The 15,060-nt window shown below is 38.9% G+C and overlaps 1 protein-coding gene across 2 annotated transcripts in view; it reads left to right on the forward strand.

Moving 5' to 3' along the window:
* LOC126921358 (follistatin-related protein 5-like) overlaps positions 1-15,060 on the forward strand; it is a 46,769-nt gene that overhangs the window by 29,148 nt on the left and 2,561 nt on the right. For both annotated transcript variants that reach the window (XM_050732873.1, XM_050732874.1), the window contains exons 2-12: positions 3,919-4,005; positions 9,871-10,006; positions 11,891-12,130; positions 12,658-12,842; positions 12,923-13,057; positions 13,144-13,276; positions 13,450-13,610; positions 13,769-13,892; positions 13,961-14,254; positions 14,592-14,713; positions 14,893-15,030. In XM_050732873.1, the coding sequence (XP_050588830.1) occupies positions 3,919-4,005; positions 9,871-10,006; positions 11,891-12,130; positions 12,658-12,842; positions 12,923-13,057; positions 13,144-13,276; positions 13,450-13,610; positions 13,769-13,892; positions 13,961-14,254; positions 14,592-14,713; positions 14,893-15,030 (1,755 nt within the window). The remainder of the gene's footprint in view (positions 1-3,918; positions 4,006-9,870; positions 10,007-11,890; positions 12,131-12,657; positions 12,843-12,922; positions 13,058-13,143; positions 13,277-13,449; positions 13,611-13,768; positions 13,893-13,960; positions 14,255-14,591; positions 14,714-14,892; positions 15,031-15,060) is intronic.

The raw sequence follows: 15,060 nt of genomic DNA on the forward strand, positions 1-15,060 counted from the left end.
TAAATTACAATTTCATCGCGATGAAGTGAACTTCAATGAAAATATTTACTGGTTAGGGAACTGTAGAAGATGATAGATTATTTTCCATCATTGATCGCAGACGGATACGGTCCATGGAACTAGTTGCAATGAGAAGAGAATCCTTAGAAATGTGGATACAATAGCCAACTATATATGGTGAATGTTGGAATCGATTTTGGAGAAAGTGACTACCTACTAACCAGTAGTGACCACCTACTGACCAGTAGTGACCACTGATTGACCACAGAATGGATGTTGTCCATGCCCAGTAGTTGGGATGAAGGAGTAGTAGTGATAGTACTAGTGGTAGAGGAGGAAGCTCCAGGCACTCATAGAAATTGAAGGCACAGGAATTATTTAGAAGCCCGTGTGAAAAATGTGCTTTTACTCATCCATCCTTCCGTGAACTCCCGACGAGTGACGCTTAACCTGGAATGCACCACCACCCTGCCATCGTCTAATGTTTCACTGTATTTTCGGATTTGAGTTGACTATTCTTTAATGAGGTACACGAGGACATGCACAGCTGTAGAATTATCGATTTCAAATCTTGATTCTCACACATGCAACGATGATTGCAAATGCTGCATTACTTGCTCTCTTACGTTAAATTAATGTTATCTATTCGCTTGAGTACTCTTACATAATTGTATTATTATATATGATAGTATTATTAATGAAATTTTTCAGTCGCCAGAAGTTACCACAATCGCAATGAATTCGTTTACATGATAATAGCAAATATGATGATAAAAGAAATGGAACTTTACAAGCAAATTTTTCAAGCTATATAAGTCATCAGAGTACGGTGTTTGACGTAAAGTTGTAAAATTACAAAGGAGAAGTTCATTTGCCAATAGCCAAGATCAAGTGAAGCGGTTAAACCTATTACTCTCGAAACTAAGGAAACAATAAATTAATAAATACTGTACAAACATTATAATGACCGATAAAGTCACAAATCAAAATTTATATTACGTTGAATCGATAAAAAGACAAAGTTCCTTAGATAATGCTTCAAGACCTTATTTAAGACTACTACATAAAGCACACTTTAGTTGTGGTTCGCTCCTTATCGAGAAAAGTAGAATGCTATATATGACCCTGGGGAACCGTGCCTCAATCGGTATCGCTACTTGCTACTTTAATTCGAACTTGGCCGTATCATAAAAGCTAATGTTGGTACATCGATTCATCCTACTAATTTTCTCACCAAAATCATTCCCCATCAAGCGTTCAATTAGGAAATAAAAATACGGTGATGAGGTGGGCGGGGGGGAGGGAGGGGAGAGGTAAAAATCGGTAGCGTAAGCAAGCCTGGAACTTTTTCAATCGCGTTTCAATTTCCCCGCGGTAAAACGGAGTTTAAGGATGGAGGGGGTTTATAAAACTCGTCGGAAATCAGAATGCTAAACGGACCGAAAAGGACTTACTTAAGCGATCCGAAAGCGAGGATCCGCCGTGGCTTTAAAGATAAGACCCCGGAACATCGAAACGATCCGACCCTCGTCGTTCCGGCGCGTAACTTTGAAAATCGTCCCGACGTGAAAGAACCGCGACACGGAGTGGGAAACGCGAAAGCAACGCGCGTGCAACTCTCGAAGCCCGCCGGAATCGATCGAGCCCGTTCTTATTCGTTAGAATGGCTTCTGCTCTTACTCGTCTAAAGAAAGTAATAAGAATCTCCGCCGAGGAGGATCGACGCGAGGATTTACAGCGAGCCAATCGTTTGCCCGTATAAACGTTTTTCAAATATACTGCCGAGCGGGGAACGTGCTGGGCCTCCTCTTGGCCAATAACAATATATATTTCCGCCTTTATCAAAGCTATTTGTCTTCGAATTGAAAAGCCGGGAATGAATTCAGAAAGGGCGGAAAACCTATGCCAGGAGCGATCCCGAACGACAACGGAACGATCTCTCTTTTCTGGCCAGCGTCGAGACGCTCGATTTACGACTTCTGGCTGTGAGACGTCGTCGGATTTATCTTCCGCTTCACGCGCGCGGATTAAACAGGCTAAATAAAGCATCCCGTATACCAGGGAATACGGTTAAGGAAAATTCATTTTTCACCTGAAACGTTATATGGCGCGTACGTGAGAAAAATTTAGTATCTAACCGCGAAAGGCTCAATCTTCACATCCTCCAACTACCGAGGATCGCAATTCGTCTTGGGGACACATTAGCTCGTAATACATCCGAATAAATAATTTCTGATCGATTCCGTTAGAATGAAATTTCATTTTAATTATCGGGCTCGAATCGGTTTTAATTCGTTGTAATCGATAAACGTGATACGTTTCGAGTGGCAGACTGTAGGAAAAAAGATAAAAGATAATCGAACGATGGAAGGATTCGAGGAGTTCGCAAAGATAATTGAGTTAAATTATCGAGGTGAAGGGTCGAAGATGATAAGTGGAAATGTTAAAATCATTTTCCTATTTTCTATTAAAGGCTGCTAAATATTAAATCTGAAAAATAAATTAGCGAAAAGAATTGTTCATTTAATACCAACTCGTTTTACTCTCATTTGCGAATTGAAATACTACTCGTGAAAATGATTTCTTGAAAAGCTTAAGACGTTCCGTTTAAAATGAACGTATCATTATACGTACCTTTATACGTGTCTTCTATAATTTTATTCAATATATATGTATTATATATGTATTCAACGTTTCCTCAATGATTACATCATACGATAGTAATAATCCAGCGCAACATATTCCGCTGAAAATGTTCTTGACGTTTCGACGACGGATCAAGCGATCGGCAGTGAAAACAATTTCCGACAAAAAATCGCATACTCGCCCCGAAGCAGCCTTTTGCTTCGAATGAAGCCGACTAGTTCAAAGCAAAAACAGGTAGCGGCACTTTTAATTAATACACCCGATACTCGGCTGACGTCTTCATTTTCCGTGCGTGATATTTGCCTGGCACACAGTAAGCAGGTCACGCGAATGCGAACAGTTCGCGAATCGCCTTTGCGTTAAGTCGATTAGAAACGTGTACGGGTATGTATGTTCTCCTTTGCCATAACCGTGTCACCAGTTTATCGAATATATGCCGCGGTGGCAATTCATCCGCGAATGACTCGTTTCAGTTTCAGCCAATATTTCAACGTCCCTCGTGTAAAGGACACTCTAAAACGTTCCCAGGGTTGCAATAGTCTCTACGCTCGTTCCCGCAATTTATGAAAACGACGTTCAACCGGAAAAAAAGATCGGGCAGAAGAGGACGAAGCGAACGATTAAATATCGCACGAACAATTAAGTTTCAGCAAAGGAAATGAAAGGGCGGAAAAGATCTCGGTGGTAGATTGTTGGTTGGCAAGGAAGCGTTTAAATTCTGGGACACGCTTCACCCCGAGAATCGTAAGGGATTCTAATCAAAGAGGATCTTGTTCGCCAGCTAATTGAAAATCAGCCACCGCAGACTAGATAAACATTTATTACGCAAACCTCTGACCGCCGAATAAATTCAACGAATCCTCGATCGTTACTGCGTTTTACAAACAGACTGACACGCAGAGTTGACCGATGATTTATCGCGGGGATAAAGTGGATTAAATTAATAAACGTAGACTCGAATCTCCCCTTCCCACAGTCAATAAATAATAAACCTTTCACTTCCTGGCTGCAGCTATTAAATCGTATAATACAAACTTGCCAACGAACGAAACGGCCGCGTTTGCTGGTCGTTGCAATATGTCGCCACGTAAATGTTGCGATTCTTATATCACTGTATCTACATAGTTATAGTCTCTATACATAGAGGATCGTTCAAACTAGTTTCACTCGATAAACGTTGGAACTATAATTTAGATTCATCGACTTCATCGTTGCAACGAGAATCGTGAAAAAAGCGACATTTCTATTAACGCATACGCGCGTTTGTTCCAGATGAGACGGAAATTTGAAATCGCAGCCCTTTACTTCCTCTTGCTGTCGATCACCTCCACTTACGTCGTCTCTGTCGCCGGTTACAAGGTGAGTATCGAAGCCTCTGTGTGTTACGTGTACATCGTTTAACATAATTATCATGGCCTCGACGTTCGGCACGAAATCGCTTACCCGGGGAAAGAATAGCATGGAAACGACGGAATCACGTAAAATCGTTCCGTTTCACGCTAAGCCGTCAGCCAGGATAGCCTAGCCATTCGTCTGCCACGAAAACGCACAATATTCTACTGAGCAGATTTATGGTTCAACCTCGTGCACCCTTCGAAATTCTTTTTCCCGCATCGTCGCCTTTTTGCTCTTCGCGGTGCACGAAGTTATCGACGTTAAAGGCGAGAGCTGAACGCAGGTAGACAGGACGAAGAAGCAAGAAATTACCAACAGCTCGAATACTCGAAGGAATAAAAAGCGTGTGGGTTTGTTTCGTGAAATTCGACCAACAACGGAATAACGGTGATTCATCGTTTCCTCCGTTTAATCCTATGTTTAGTTGGCCCCTCGCAAAGGAAAAAAATGAATCGAGAAGATCTCTGGAAAATGTGCCCATAAGTTTATGGTAAACATACATACATATATACATTCCGTCCGTTAAAACATTTACTAAAACGAGACATAAGTCTCAAATATTATTAGAAAATTATTAAAACATCTAAGAATTATTATCTCGTTTAAAATCTTACATTAACATAGATAACACGTTATCGAATTTTAAGTATAGTATAAGATCATCAAATACTTGAATTCTTGTTAAATTCTTATTTATTTTGTAAGTATAAAAAGAACAAAGTTAGGAAACTAAAACTAAAATTTCTTATCTTATGCAGCCTTTCTCCACGAATCTCCTCGATTGTTGTGAAGGAAAATATTGATATAAAGTATATTTAGTCTATACCTCTTACACGTGTCCTTTCGACTGTTCCGTCTGTACCGAATGTGGTCAATTACAATGGGATTCTACTGCAGAACTTCCACAAAGGATAGGCAAAGAATCGTCAGGACATTGTCAAAGGTATTCCGCGACCCAATACCCCAGCGTATTTCAACATTATTCACCTGACGACCCACTCTTCGAGCAAGAAATGGCATAACCGGTTCCTTCCAATAGATTCTAGCGTACAGTGACCTATTTACAGTAACGGTAATAATCGATCAAACTCAAATATGATTCACTAAAATAGCGTGCATTCTCTATGGCAGCAAATTATTTGGAATAATGACACGAAAGTCAAAATAAACGCGACATATGAAATGCGTGCTGATATCAATCGTCACTAATTTGAAATTATTTATGCTTATATATATCAATGGAAACTGTGGTTACATTCGTGTAATATATATACTAGGTCATAATAATTTCCGAAAATATACAGTTTTATCATTGTCGTTTAGATAAATTTAGAAGGAATAAATTTACTTCTTATAGACGTACAGAGTTAACAAGGTACTTTTAGACAATTTTTTAAACATTTTACTTCCACTTAATTTTCACGTTTTCCTAAAGTTAATAAAATACGCTCGTACATAGATGACGTAACGTAAAATTGAATGTTAAAGATATTCGATTATGTAGAATTTAGGATTGCCAAATTACTGAGCTCAATTCAAATCGCACTAAAATGGTGTAATCCAAATGGAATATCATTCAATTCCAATCCTGAGCTACTTAATATGTAATATCAAAATCCTTCATAAACTATATCAAGACAGATTACCCTAAAATAAGACCACGAATCGAGCAATTTCGAAATTGAAGAATTCATCATGAATTATCTCGGAACGAGAGACGTATACTATGTAGAAACGATATAGCGCAGTCGTAAATTAAAGCTGGGGTTAAATTAGGGAGGATTAAAACGCCTATTGATGTAATTACAGAATGGTACGCGTTTTGTAGATGAAATTTAATTTTTCGTCTACGAAAGTTATTTGCAAATTAATATTCTACTCTGCTCATATTTCTGTTTTAGACCTATACTGTAATTGTGGTATTAGTAAAAATTAATTTATATTTGTTAAAAAAAAGCTTTTGCAGAAGACAGAAAGAAACAGTTCCAAGTTGACATTGCACAATTCTGAACGAAACTCAAGATCCTCGCCTCTCCAAAAATATTTCCAATTACATGCTTCATCACTCGAAACTCTAATTCCCCATAAATTTTGCAACCATGCTATATCATTTTTACAATTTCATAAATCCTTCTAAAATCGTAAAACCGCAAATCGACCTTAGGACCGAAGAATTCCCAGAGAATCTCGAAGTTAAGAAGCTGATTACAGACTATCTTAAAGTCCAAAGATCCGTCATGAGATCAAAGTATATCGACTCATCTCACAGTATACTGAGATAGTTTACCCTCTAAACCATATCATGGTTGAAGGCCACGTATTGTTTGGGTTTAGGAACGTTGAATTCGGAATGACCGAAACATAACCCTGGGGGTAGATTAAGATGAGTCTCTCGACCACTAGGTAGTCCATGACAAGTTCTTAACCCTGAGGCAGTCCAAGAAAGGTTCTTTCAACACCGAGATTGTCCTTGGCAGTCCCCTCAAGCCTGAGATACTTTCTGGCAAATCCCTCGACTCTGGATTCGCCACGAAGCCCTCGATCTTAAAGCGATCTGTGGTAGATCTCTCAACTCTAAATTGATCCAATTTGAATCCTTTGACTCTGAGACAACCTCGGTGTTATCAATTCATATGGCGTTATATTATCAAATCCATGCATTAGAATGGCATACGTTGTCCTTCTTCCTTCATCGTTAGAATAGAACAGCGGGATAGCAGAATAGAATTTCTTCGCTACTTTTGATTCCCTGGAGAATCTAGTCCAAGTTATACCATATAGTCCGTTTCTCAAGTTCTCTCCTTCTATCGGAACCTACGGAATCACAGCATGGACATCTGACTTGCCGTCATTGCTGCACGAACGGCTGTGCTGACCATTCCGTTAATGTTGACCGGAAGTGTTTGTTCTGATGCATGTGCACTAGTATGCTAGACACCACTTGTCTCATGGATCGTGTAGCGTTGTAGTCCAACATAATTGTTGGCGTGCCAGAATTTACCCAACGCATAGGTGGTTGGATCGGTGCCGGCATTTGTCCCGTGTACGTCCTCCAACATGCGAGGATAATTCGCTTCACGGCCTGAAGCGGATTTGATTGCACGACACCCATGATAAATGTAAATGCAAACAACGTCTGACAACTGAATTCGAGCGCTGCAAACTGGCTAATTTCCATAGCTGGTTGTTCTTCTGATTTCGATCCTAACGATCTTCTCAGACAACTTTCGCTCGACTGCGTTCCATCCGCAAATAATCTTCTCCCACTGCTATTACTCGTGGTTCGTCCGAGTGATATAGTATTATCAAGTAATTATCGTCCTCGTTCAAGAAGTTTCAAGCCCACGGTAAACACGAAACGTTCGTACGCGACATTTCATTATCTCAGGCGAAAATAATGGCACGGTAATTTCGTATAAGGGGCGTACTTACGAGCGTTTTTCGTGGCAAGGAACATTCTGCTGTTACTTCTAATACCCGAACTAGTTCCCTCCAACTTACCTCTTAATGAACGTCTAAACGTGTACCTGTAACACCTTTTCGTTATATTCGCTTCAAGTTCGCCTCTTATACCGATTACTTCTTTGACAAAGAACTGAAAATTTCCTCCAACGAACGTTCGAACGAAATGGAAGGGTCCTCCACTTTCGCGCGATAAAATTGCACCGATTTTCACGAACGTGGAACGTATTGTTAAAATCCCGATACGCCGTCGGCTGCACTGTAATCAATGGCATCGGCCACGCTGACAGCGTTAATCGATAATCCAAAATAACACGCGTTAATACGGCAAGTCGTGGAACCAACGAAATAGCTGGTCGTAATTGGATCGGACACGGTGTCGGACGTATCTACCGAACGTGTGAATGTATCCTTGCCTCGAGCGAAATCGTAATTTTTCCAAAACGAATTGGCTGTTTGCGTTCAGGTGATCGATTTGATAAAACTTCGAAGGAAAGTATATGAAATACGGCTCGAAAGCTGAATGGTACGAGAAACAGAAATCGCTAGTCAGATCTCTAATTTGTGTGATAAATAAAATGTACTAAGAGGCACATCACTCGATGAATTCGAGTAGTGGTACAGGATTTATTAGGTGTCGTTACAACCAAGATCTTTCTTCGGTGGTTTGTTTTTAGATAATTACATTGTGAAAGTCTAACTTTCTGCGGTTAGACGCGCTTAATATTATCTAGCATGCAATCGATCAGACGTCGTGTAAAAAATGTTATAAATCAAATATTAATTCTTAATAGGTAAAATAGAACGTATACTTGAATAAAATTTAGCCATTTAATCGATCTTTACGTTGTCGTTAACGGACACGATCTTTTTGTATCATGATCGATATCGAAATGGTCACAATATATAATATAATGGTTGCAATATACAACAATAGTTACATTATCTGTATTTTTCTCATGATGAAGATAAAATATTAAAATTGAAAAAAAAGTTGAAAATACGAAATCTGCGGGGTGGTGACACGAGGAAGAGACGAGTATGTTTAGAAAATATGTTTAATGAAAAAAGCAACGGATCCAACGTCAACCACAAGAACGAGAGAAGCTGCTTGAAGTTTAATGATTCTTAAGGACGAGTTCTCGGACTATCTAAATTAATTCTTAAAGTTCCCTCCCAAAAAGTTATTCTCCCTAGCGGCCGGTAATTTCAGGGAGTAATTGAAAACACCCGTTCCGTGAATGAACAATTTTAGGCGACGCTAATGGAGATACGGAATGCCGCGGTGTCCTCGTAAATTTCCTCGTGAAATAACGCGGTCGCGAGAATGAATGAATCCTAAAACTACTCATATTTTTCGATGTCGTTCTGATATTTCAGCTTCGTATATTAACCCCTTGCTGAACTTCCGAGTATCCGGCGAGTTTGACCGATCGCTTTGAGATCTCCACCAACCAATTCCTGTTTTCTTTTTTGTCTTTCTTTGAACGATGCGACAACCAACCAAACTATATCCTATGGCGTTCCGCTGTATGAAAAATCGAACAGATAGAAACCTGGATGCTCGATCCCTCTTTCCAACGTGTTTGTCTCCCGATATTGATACTTTATCATCTTTCATTCCAAGCAAGAATTTAACGTCGGATGAACGTCAAAGACCGAGAATCTCTTTATTTTTCGTCGAAATAATCATGGATGGAAGTAATACAGATCAGAAACAAAAGGATTTCATCGTGTCTCGAAACAATTTATTTACTTCCTTTTTCTTTTTTTTTCTTTTTTCCTTATTTTCAATCAATTAAATAAAAGGTACAATTAACAAAAATAAGAAATAAAAGTCTTTTGGTAGCAAAGATACGAAGCAATCTCCTTTACGAAACATCCTCCCAGCGGTTCTTTTAACAAGACTAATTTTCGTAGCGGATGATGTATTGTATCAACAACGACTCGAGCACAAAAGAAATTACTTGGTAACAAAGTTTACTAATAACGATTCGTTCCTTCTCTTCTCGCCGAGTTCGACTTTTTAATAAAAATGGAAAGTAATAGTGGCTCGTGGCAAGTCGGTCCGGCCTGGTCAAACTCAAACGAAAGTCCGTGTGTTCTTAGAAAGAGCATGATACCGTGACACAATGCACATATATGTATACTAGCCAGCTGCATCATCGACAATGGGTAAAGTGCTTTGTTCTAATTTTCGTTAACGATGCATTTTTTCCAAACTCGATCGTGCCTAATCTGAACTGTCGATCGTGCCTTCCATCGATTCGCCCTGCCAACCGTATACGAGCCTGTTTCTTGACCCTCTCGCGTCTTTAACCCAGTTTTCTCTGCGGTTCTTACGTATGCATTTTTCATTCCTTTCAGCACTCAAGGCGACACCGAGACTTTACTGTGGCCGAGAGCTACGATGCGTCATCCTCCAACAGTGACAGCCTTTCGATGACGATACCACCATCGATCGATCGGTCCTCGCTTCCTGAAGAATCATACCTTCCTGAAAGTAAGAAACGAAGGTTAATCTAATAGCTTGAAATTTCCACGTGAAACTTTATTCCGTTTTTTGTTCGTTAATATCCGTTTCGTTCTCTGTGTCTTATAAGAGGAAAAAAGAAGATCTATTAAAAAATGTTGTACATCAGCTGCAGTAGGAAGGCAGCAAAGATACGTGTACAAAGTCGAGCCTTTGCAAAATTAACGTACAGCCATCGTTTCTTCTTCCACGCGAGAGAAACGAAAATTGAAAAGCCAACAAACTGGCCGGCATGCCGGAAGAAATTAATGAACGCGTTTACACACAGCGTGCATTTGATACAGCTGACAAGAATAAAAAAAGAAAAAAGCGAAAAAGAAGCTGGTCATTCCCGTCATCTGTACTGTGAACGCTTTATTCGTGGTTACGAAATTTCTAAAGCAAACTTTCGCGTTATTCTTTCGTCGGCGCAACTGCTTTTCCCGCGAGTCTCGTTCAACATTTCTTAATTAAGTGATTATTCCGATGAATGTATAATTTTCAGCGTACAATGGCGCTATTCGAAGACCAGATTTTCGCGTTCTTACTCTCGAACGATAGTCGTTTAAAATGGAAAACGAAGAAGCGTCGTCGGCAACGGAAACGAGACCCATTTGTTTATGCTGTTTTAGGTAAACGTCGTCAGTCATTCGAGAAAAGGGATTTATAAGTACTGTATTTTCAGGATAAAGAACACCATAAAGAACACCACGCCGGTGATAGTCAGCGCACCAAAAATTTGAACGCCTATCGAAACCTTCGTGGTCATTCTCTTTTCCTGTTACTCCCGTTATCTTGATTCTTCCTCGGAAGATCTCTCTTTTAGTTTTTCGTTCTTTCAAACTAAACGATACGCCGCGAGAATCGCGTAAAGAACAAACCCAAGGATTAATATTAACGCGACTACGTAAAATAACGCGCACATCGCATATCAACTTTATCCGGTTAAAAAGTAAATTTAATTGTACGCACCGACTTGCACTCAACTTCGCATCGCAGAAATAAATAAATAATATTGAAATACGTGTACATATATCGATATTACCTGTGATTACTTTGAACATATCCATTGAAATCAAAACGCAGCTCGACACAACAGCGACAACCGGTTCAATTATCGATGATATCGCAATATTAAATATCAGAAAACGATTGAATTTGTATAAACACAAAGACAGTCGATATGTTATTATAATCGCTGATATAATAACTCGAAGCTTTGCCGTAAATTTTACAAATTCGAGTGCTAATTAGCGTCAGTCATGACTGGTACCCGTATTAATTACGGCAAACACGCGTATGAAATATTTATCCTGCATTGTTGACCAGAACAAGTTTCAGGCAGAATTTATCTGTCGACGTTCACCAATAATTCAACGCTACGTCTCTGTCAAACGAGTGTAACATATAAAACTCGAAATAACCCGAAACAGAGAAAAAAATACTCGTCCAGTTCCAAGCCGCGATTCTTTGTTTAATACGCGTCCCCTTCTCTGTCAAAGCCGTAACAAGAGGGCTCGAAATCTGGACAAGACCACGGTAATAAAATATTCGAGAGAGTCTCTTTGATGAACGAACTCAGGCCAAAGACAAGGAGATCGCAGATTCCGTAACGCGAAGCCACTAAAAAGAAAGAGGAAGAGGGACGAACTACCTCGTAGCCAAAAGATTTAAATAACTTTAACCGCGAGAAGATTTTCGAGGATCTCAAAGCCTCGAATTCAATTCAGGACAACTTGAAATCGTGTACCAGCGCGCAACGATCGGAAAAAGCAAATCGCACGTGTATTTGCGGAATCAATCGCTCGGGGATAGCTTTCGATGTTGTTCGAAGCCCATGGCGAAATCATGATGTCTCCCATATTTTTCTCACAGGCCCACATCCGATCGATCCTTGCGTGGCAAAATATTGCGGGATCGGCAAAGAATGCGAACTGTCGCCAAAAAACAACACCATCGCCGTGTGCGTTTGCATACGAAAATGCCCGCGAAGGCATCGACCAGTTTGCGCCAGTAATGGAAAGATTTACGCGAATCACTGCGAGCTACACAAAGCTGCCTGCCACTCTGAATCGGCGTTAACCAGAAGCAGACTAATGCGATGTCTACACCATGGTAAAAATCTTATGTTATTTCACTACAAATTATTATCGAAGTTCTTTAACTATTCTCGAACACTTTGTGCTAATTAGCTTTGACACATCTATCAGACTGCTTAGATTCTTTCAATTATTTCTTCTACATTATTATTATTAGACTACATTATTATTAGACTATGGATGTTAGTGAAAATTTTGATTGAAGTGGAGCTTACGCAAAAATCGATTTAACCTAGTAAATATTTAATAAATACTATATTATGGGTATTTTATATATCTTTGCGTATCATGTGCATTCCGTGTAAGTATCTCTACACTTTTTAATTTCTTTATAAATCTCTGCAGCCTGGTTACTATCGAAATCTCAAACCCTATGAATCGTTTATGTAATGTTGCAAATAGTAAAACAAATTACAGTACAAATCGTCGATCAAATTTTGAAAGAAAATATTCCACTCGTATTTAAATTAGGTAAAATGTTAGAGCTAATGTAATTAAATTCGAGCCACATTTTAATCCAAAATCTCGTCTCTCTGAATCCAGACATCGAAAACGCTCATATCCGAAGAACCTTACACATGAACAGAACATCCCCTAAAACGGGCAGGATCGTTTCTTATCCAAGATCCAGAAGCCGAAAGAAGGGTGGTTTGAAGGATAACTTGATACCAGAGAAGAACGACTCGGACTCGAAGGAGTGCTCGAATCAAGAATACGAAATAATGAAGGTAAGAGGAGATATGTAGTGAAACGTCGCCTATAGTATTCGATCATTAAACGTTGTGCGATTATATTACTTCCATTCCAGGATAATTTGCTGCTCTACAATCACGCGAGATTAATGTCCCAAGATAACCACAGCAAAGAATACCTTGTCAGTATAATGTTTTCTCATTACGATCGGAATAATAATGGCAATTTGGAACGCGAAGAATTAGAACAGGTAACTTTCTTCTATTTTACTTTCTCCACGATAATCAATTTAATCGATGATCGTATGTATTTTATGTGACAAATGGTAATTTGTAGTTCGCGGAGAACGAAGACTTGGAAGAATTATGCAGAGGCTGCAATCTCGGTCACATGATCAGCTATGACGATACAGATGGTGATGGAAAACTGAACGTGAATGAATTTTACATGGCGTTCAGCAAACTTTATAGTAAGTATTCTTTCAAACTACTCGATCTAACCAATGTAGCCACAAGTTTTCATGTTTTTAAAGGTTCAGCGATATTTTTCATTTAATAACGAAAGCCAAGATACGTGCATTTGTATAGAATTAAAATCTTTACGTACGTATAGTATCTTTTAAACTAGCGCAATCGTTCATAGGTGTCTCGGTGGTATCTCTGGACAAGTCCCTCGAGATAAACCACATATCCGCGAGGGTAAGCGATAATGTGGAAATCAAATGCGATGTCACGGGAACACCGCCACCTCCGTTAGTGTGGCGACGCAATGGGGCTGATTTAGAAACGTTAAACGAGCCTGAGGTACAATGAACAAGTAACAATTTCTTAAAAAAGACGACGACTCTCCTTTTACATATCTTTGTAATAAATAGTTCGATAATAATTTAATAATTGTCATAGACAAGTGAACTTTCATACTTCAACAGTAATAAATCTATAATTACTTTTTTCTTCGGTAGATTCGAGTGTTCAACGATGGCAGTCTTTATCTAACGAAAGTGCAACTGATACACGCTGGAAATTACACTTGTCACGCAGTTAGAAATCAAGACGTTGTTCAAACTCATATCCTAAGTATTCGCAGTAAGTATTACGAATATTGCAAAATTCGTTAACGCAAGAACGATCATTTTTACGAAATTACTTTTTAGCTATTCCCGAAGTGAAGGTAACACCGCGATTCCAAGCGAAACGTTTGAAAGAAGAAGCAAACGTAAGGTGTCACGTGGCTGGTGAACCTCTTCCACGAGTGCAGTGGTTGAAAAACGACGAGGCGCTGAACCATGATCAACCGGATAAGTACGATATCATTGGGAACGGTACTAAACTCATCATTAAAAACGTTGATTACGCCGATACTGGAGCCTACATGTGTCAAGCTAGTAGTATCGGCGGTGTTACAAGAGATATCAGTAGCTTGGTGGTTCAGGAACAACCTACTCCAAGTAAGTCACTTGTTATGTGTATGTATAAACCTGTTCTTCTATACGTTAACATAAAGTAAAAAATAGTCTCTCTGTCTGAGATATATAATTATATTCGCAAATATAAATAAATATATATATATCATTTATCAGTTATGTGATAAATTAGTTACTTACTATGCATATGTATAAACGTGTTCTTCTTCTACATGTTGGATAAGGTAATATAATACGTACAGCGCAGTATCAGTTAATGAAAAATGAAAAAGGAAAAGTAATTGTATCTACAAATATAAAATATAGATCATTTATTGATCACGAATTTCGATAAATTAATAACAATTATGTTCTTATCTAGCGACCGAGAACGAAGAGCGGAGATTCTTCTCTTTCCACGAATGGGGCATTTTGGTATACGAACCGTCTGCTTGCCGACCACGACATGAAATTCGCTCTACGGATGTGATACCTGGTACACAGGTAACATTAAACGTGTTATTAAATAATTGTCTGTTGTATAAACGATTCTAAGTTTTCATAGTCGAGATTGCTATTGTTCAATAAGTTTCAAATAATTTCAAATATTTAATAATTATAAACGGTAGCCTGGACTAACAAATTCATTTTCATGTTTTCATGTATTAAATTTCGTAACTTAGGAATACGTATGTGGCATTAAAGGTGTCCCTTGTTCATGGGGACGTGCGATTAATGTAGCAAATCGATATGTGTACGTCAGTCAACCAGATAAAGATCGCGTACTTGTCATCAGTGAAATACAAATGGTTATAGTCGATGTGAGTAAATTTTAATTTGTTGATATTACT

The sequence above is a fragment of the Bombus affinis genome, chromosome 10, assembly GCF_024516045.1.
Source record: "Bombus affinis isolate iyBomAffi1 chromosome 10, iyBomAffi1.2, whole genome shotgun sequence".
Taxonomy (NCBI): Eukaryota; Metazoa; Arthropoda; class Insecta; order Hymenoptera; family Apidae; genus Bombus; species Bombus affinis.